At 44.2% G+C, this 6864-nt stretch overlaps 1 protein-coding gene across 3 annotated transcripts in view; it reads right to left on the reverse strand.

Moving 5' to 3' along the window:
* The window catches only part of SORCS1 (sortilin related VPS10 domain containing receptor 1), a 275703-nt gene that overhangs the window by 22464 nt on the left and 246375 nt on the right, over positions 1–6864 (reverse strand). For all 3 annotated transcript variants that reach the window (XM_007470452.1, XM_007470451.1, XM_007470450.1), the window contains exon 21: positions 5104–5235. In XM_007470452.1, coding sequence (XP_007470514.1) covers positions 5104–5235 — 132 coding nt within the window. The remainder of the gene's footprint in view (positions 1–5103; positions 5236–6864) is intronic.

Raw genomic sequence — 6864 nt, forward strand, 5'->3', positions numbered from 1 at the left:
TGAACATAAATAGCATTCTGGTGCCATGTTTAGAGGGAGACTTGCTTGGGATGACCTTGCAACTGACCCAGTCAGTCAATCCTGATCCTGTTAAGTTATGAAGGCCCCCTCAGAGAGTAGTTGAATGATATTACTTTTGGAATCAACAGAGAAAGATCTTTCTCAATTCATATAGCATGATTTCTGGAATAAAACTTGGAGTAAGCAATGGAGCCAAACATGAATTCTATTTAACAATTCGCTGTTTTGTTAGCACGACAGAATCAGCTTGATTAAAGTGCCTAAGAAGTTTTTGCTGGATGACATAATGAAGAAATAATTTGTCCATATTCACTCCTTTCCCTTGGATTCTCCAACACCAGCTCTAAGCTTCTCTTTTTCTCCTTTTGTCATATTACTTTGGCTCACCTCTTACCTATTCTTTCAATTACAGTTTCCTGTTTTAGTGACCTTCCTTGTGAACTCCAAAATATTTCTTCAATTCCTCGCTTTAAAAAATCTGAACAGGGCAGACTGAGTATACAGAAAATAGTCTGAGATGATTTATTACATTTCATAACGAATCTTTAATTTCTAAAAATGTTGCCAATAGACTGCTCCATTTCCAGAGGCACCTTTCGTTTCCCTGGATTTTGGATTCTGCATCTGTCAAATGTATATGGTAACACAAACAGCCGAAGAGGAAATTCCTTGGTGGTGGTTGACATTTTGTCCTTAGTCTTTCTGTTCCTTTTAAATGCGCTCATGCCCTTTAAGAATTTTAGCAAGACAACACCACGTAGGCTCCCTATCTCCCCAGCACAGCATCACACCCAGAGCATGATGGTCCTTCCTCCTTCCAGAAGAGGCAGATACAAATCTGAGGACTCAGAGAGATGCCGCCTGGGAGTACAGTGGTGGAGGGGGTACGGTTTGCTCCACACCTGAGCAGCTGGCTTCAGGGTAGCCCTATCCCTGATGAGGCCAGCTAAGGGCAAGTGAGACTTTTCTCACTCTCTGGAGACGTGAAGTAAAGAGTGGTGGAACCCTCTCAGACAGAGGTCACTTGATTAACCCAGACCAATGTTATCTGGATAACAAGGTCAAGTACTTCTCACTGTGAGGAATTTTCAATTTATTTCACAGACAAGCTAGCTCCGACTAAGCCAGCATCTCTCCTCCCCTGGGAACATTATTAAAGGAAGCTGAGGGAGGGGAGCCCAGAGCCCTTTGCTGGGGCCCTGCCCTCACAGTCTTCAGGGTCCATCTGGCCAGGGTCCCACTCATTCCCCTGCTGGGCATTCTGTGCAGTATCTTTACAAGAAAGGGGCCAGAGTATTAAGAGGGGCGATAAAGTCAGCTCTTCCCAAGTTCCACCTGGGATTCAGAGTGCAGCCTTTAAAGGAGTGGGGTCCTTTCTGTTGTTTGGTTTTATTTTGCGTTCAGTTGAAATTTCTATGTAATTTATGACACAGGAAGTCAGTTGCTTTTGCCTGCCTCCCGTTCCTTCTCTTTCCCCCACATTTTTCTTTAAGGAACCATATCCTTATTTATTCTTTGCCCATTTGGTTTAGGAAGGGCTCCCTAAACTCCTGATCCAGGGAGGGGTATAAAACATTGAGTTGTCACTAATGGAGCTCTAGTCTTCTGATTACCAGGCTAGTTAAGACATGCCCACTTCAGCCAAGTTGAGTCAGTGAGAATTATCACCCTGGGCTCTTGGGGTGCACTCAGGGGAGAGGCAATGTCTTTTGAATGGGGCTGATAAGATGACTAAATAAAAGACTGGGGATTCCTGTGGCCATTCTTCTCTTCCTATGTGTTGGATTCATTCTCAGGCAGACTTCCCATGTGGTAGCAATGAAAAGAGATGGAGAAAGAGGGAGAGAGGAAGACAGGGGAGTAATCTGGTGATGCTTCCTCTCTGAGTTCATCCACGCCTGAACTGTATCCTTGGACTTCCCAACTAAAGAAGCTCATGACTTCACCTTTTCCCCTTAAATTTGTTCGAATAGAATATATGTTCACTGCATCAGGAAAAAAAAAAACCCTGCAAAAACTCAAAGCAAAACATCTCTTGTTCATTTCCTGGTACAACAGCCTTGGTATCCTGGGGGGCCCGCAGAAGTCAAGTGGTACCCAAAGACACATCTGCAGCATGGCAGAGCAAGGGGACTGCTAGGCTTGAGAGTTAGTTGCAGAAACAGAACCAGAAACTCATTTTCCTTGAAGAGTTGTGTCTCCTGAGGCAATTCACAGCTCCCTGTTGGGGCCTGAAGTTCTTCATTTTAGAGTGACTGAGTCAAAGAGAAAGATTAAAGGACCGCTCTTAGGACAAAACCTGTAGGATTCCTGTGGGCAGCCCCTATTTTGTTGGTTCTTGACACAAGGCTTAATTTGTATGTTGATTTCATAACTTCACTTATTAATCGGGGTAATGATACTCTCCATAAGACACTGATTTCTTATGTGCTTGGTTTGGCATTTGTTTGGTCACTGTATTTAGTTTGAGTCCTGGATAAGGCTGCTACACTGGCAATTCCCTTAACCAGAGTTACAATCTCTCACTTGGTACTCTGTTTTCCCTTAATGCCATCCATCCGCATGATAACTTAGATGAGTCATCCTCCCTCCAGTTTACTCATTCATGCATGTTCTTTCTGTTTCCTGTTGTCGTTGTTCTCTTGTGCAATTTCATTCATTAATCTTTTTCTCCTTATTGTCATCATCCTCTTTCTTCCAACACATGTCCTGAATGATACTAGTCCTTAATACTCTTACTTTTTTTTTTTTCATTTCTCATATACGCTCCTATCACAAAATGTCCATAAATGTAACCACCATCTATTTACCACTTACTGAGTATCTACTATAGGTCAAGGGCTTTGCTGTATCATTTCTTTAATGACCTCTCAAACACCCTCTGAGATGCGTATCATAGATTATGTGATTTGGGCTGAATTACTTAACTTTTCTGAATATTTGTCCTCTATAGGATATACACAATGAATACAAGAGCTGAAGCTAGAAACCTGGTTTATGTTTCTCCAAACCTGTGGTCTTTCTAATAAAATGTCTGGACTCCCTAAATGTGTACCAAATGTTAAGTCCCACAGCTTTCACACAAGCCAAGCCAGCTGCCTTTAGATGTCCAGTTAAATGGCTCATCAATACCTGATACCAGGCTGCCTCAGGGACAATTACTCAGGTCTCCGAGAGTGTCCCTGGAGGAGCCACTCAGACAAGACCGAATAAAGAGAAAGAACTCTAGGGAAAATAGACAGTCAAAGCAAGATACACAAGTAAACCAAGTTTCAGAGAACACACCCCTCTTCTTCCCACATTTCCTCTCAAGGAAACAACTAGAAAATATATCTTAGAGAAAAAATGAAAAGTATGAGAAATAGGGATGCACAGATGATGTGGTAACTGGGAAATTAGCTGGCTTTAAATCTGGACTCTTCCATATCGAGAAGACTATATTCTGGATTTCATGCACAATCCATAAGATTTCCAAAGGAGGAATAATTATAAGTGTCCCTACCTACATGCCTTGGATAGCGATCTACCTTCCCTCTAGGTCTCATGAGCAGTGTGGTGATAAGAAATAATCCATTCTTTCTCCCACTGAATTGCAGGTGCAGAGAATAATTTGTCAAATACAGTGGGAGGTCTAGAGCTAGGGCTGAGCAAAGTCAGATGTAGGTCTGATGGGCTCCCTGCTGCCCGACCTCTAACTACAGTTCACTAGGAGATGGGGTTCAGTGGGGCTTTCCTTGACAGTCCAGTTATTCAATTACTTGCACATGGAAAGCAACAGAGGGGTGAGTCTTTTGCCAAGTGACAAAGCGGCAGTTAAAAGGCGGGTGTGCCCACAGGTAGGTCAGCCTATGATTTGGGGTTGTTAATAAGGCTATTATAGGAGGTTCTCAAACCATCTTGGAGACTAGAGATCATGGGACTAGATTATAGATTTATTCTAAGTAAACTGAAAAGCTCCAAGAACTGGAAGGGAGGAAGCCAATATTTACTTAGTGTCTGAGAGGAATCCTATTTTTTTTTTTTTTTTTTTTTTTTTGGCGGTACGCGGGCCTCTCACTGTTGTGGCCTCTCCCGTTGCGGAGCACAGGCTCCGGACGCGCAGGCTCAGCGGCCATGGCTCACGGGTCCAGCCACTCCGCGGCATGTGGGATCTTCCCGGACCGGGGCACGAACCCGTGTCCCCTGCATCGGCAGGCAGACTCTTAACCACTGCACCACCAGGGAAGCCCCAGGAATCCTATTTTTAATCTATCTGCCAGAAAGAATTGAGAAACCAAAATCATGTAGTTTTTAACAGGAGAACCAGACCAAGACTGATCATTTTAACTGAATGGGTGAAGAATAAGAACAACAATAACATCATCATAGTAATAATCTTCACTATAGACATTGGATAATCTTTTGAAGTTAAAAGGAAGGAAGGGAGGAAGAAAGACCTAAGGGAGCAGAAGAGAGAGAAACAGACACAGACACACACACAGACACCCTAATACTTCAGCGGTGGTGGAGATGAGGAGAGAGTAGACCCCACATAGCCAGGAGAGGTGCCTGGAGCCAATTATCACTCATTTATTATAAGCTCAAATCAGGTCATCTTAGTACGATAGTGATTCATGATTTGTATGAAAGTTGTACCTTTTTAAAAAGATACATCATTTGATTCTCATGGTACTCCTATGATGTAAGTGTGTGAGGTAAGATATAAATGGATTTGACTTCTATGTCTTGCGTAGCCTCTTGCTTTTTCCCCCCACCTAATATCTTGGACAGTTTGTCACATCAGTACACAAAGATTTATCTCATTCATCGTAAACACCGCAGAGTATCCCACAGCGTGGGATATACTCTGAGTGATTTAGCCACTGCTGACAATACACACTCTTGCACATATTTTTTGGTGAAGCTGTAGTTAAATCACCAGATTATGTTTCTCAACAGAGGACAGGAAAGCAGAAGACTCCACAAACAGCTGGCACCCTTGCTCCCAAGTGGAGATCCCCCAGAGCTGCTGTCGTGGTCAGACACTAGCAGGGTTGTGGCTCAGACTGCTGGGAGAAGCTGAAATGTCACCTGAGGACTCACCTGCTCCAGGTCCTCGGCTGACCTTTTGTTTTCTCCTGTGGGATCCTGATAGGGCAAGACAAAGAGCTCGGCAGCGGTGGGTAAGCCAGGGAGCACCGCCACCAAGATGTGCTGGCCCGGAACCGCGGTGGCCTGAGGGAGAGACACAGAGGCGCATGTGAGTCCTGCAGGAAAGCTGATGAGAAGGGACCAAGTGTTCAGCAGAGAGTTGGGGCGGGGGAAGAAGACACAAAGGTGTGGAGGTAGGGTGGGAAAGTAGGGTCCTGGGTGCACCAGTTGGGGAGGGATGTGAGAGACACCACTGGGTACAAGTCAGACTCTGAGGTCTGATCCCAGCTCCATCCCCGTGAGACCTGAAACACTTTGCATCTCCTCAAGTTAAAAAGTGGGAAAAATAGCAGTACCTGCCTTGTATAAGTAAGTGGACCTTGCCAGTGAGAAGGCCGTCACTTACTGAGCTTTATCTTCTGCCCCTCATGCCTTAACACTTTCTAACCTAGCTTCCTTCTTCCTCGAAGCATTAGAGTTATTCTCCAGACTGACCAGGCATACCACCATCACCTAACCTAACCCCAGACCACAGCCCCCAGGCGTCTGCTGAGTTCTCCACAGCGTCAGACCCTGATGACCAGCCCGTTCCAGGAAGCACTCTCAGCCCTTCACTCTGCTACACGGAATCTTCTATTAAAATCATAGATATTCACTCACTCAAGAACTTCCTCTTTCCTGAGCCCACTTTCTAGATGGTTCTAGAATCCACGGCTACAATCCTGGCTTCTCTCTCCAGCAGCCAAGTCAGAACGTCATTTGGTTGTTTTATGAGAACTTCTCATATTCACCCCGGAAATCCTCATACTGCACGTGGATAACTGGAGCCACTCCTTTCCCAGGTACCCTAGCTGGGAGCCTTATCTCATGTCCGGCAACACACTCTCCTTTCCATGTCCTATCTAATCAGTCTATGAGATCTTGACAAGTCACCCTCCACACGAATGATCCTATTGGTTCCTTCCTGTTTAAATGCCCCCCCCCCCCGTTAATATCTCAATTCAGCCTTTACATTTTCTCCCTTCAAGTTTTACAGCAGCCTTCCCATCTCCAGGAGACAGGCTACTACAGATTTATCTTCCTACAGTCCAACGCAGATTGTGTTTCCATGTCCAAATTCATGCACAAATTTCCACTGCCAACTGGGTTAAATATATATTCAAAGCCTTCTGCAATATGGTCCCACCTTTCCTTCCTAAACTAATTACCCACAACTCATAATGTCATCTTACGCTTAGCCAAATAGACTCATGTACAATTTCTCAGTATTCCAGCCTTTTCTTGCAAATGTTTTTGTGCGTGCCATCTCCCCCAGAATGTCTTTTCTATACATTTGCTGCTAGAACATTATTTCTCCTCCATGAGCTCTCGTAAAGTTCACTTATTTCAGAGTATTTTTCATGATTTCCCAATTAGATGATTGTTGGTTTCTGAAATCTACATTTATATTTTTTTCAAAGTAGCAGGAAATTCCATTTATTGGGTCCTTACCATGTGTCTGGCATTGTGCTAAGCAACTTCTTAATATAATGTAATGCGACACCCCACAGCGACTCTTTGGAGCAAGTGTTATTATGCCTCTCTGTACAGGTGAAGACAGATCACGGGTTGGGAGTCTTCAGGAAGCTGGCTCTGAGTTTAGTGCGTTAGGGTGTTTATTAGGGGACATTTTTGGAATCAAAATCTATAGGAGCAAAGGCCAGGAAGCAGGAA

This window comes from Lipotes vexillifer, unplaced genomic scaffold (genome assembly GCF_000442215.2).
Source record: "Lipotes vexillifer unplaced genomic scaffold, Lipotes_vexillifer_v1.1 scaffold916, whole genome shotgun sequence".
NCBI classification, from domain to species: Eukaryota; Metazoa; Chordata; class Mammalia; order Artiodactyla; family Lipotidae; genus Lipotes; species Lipotes vexillifer.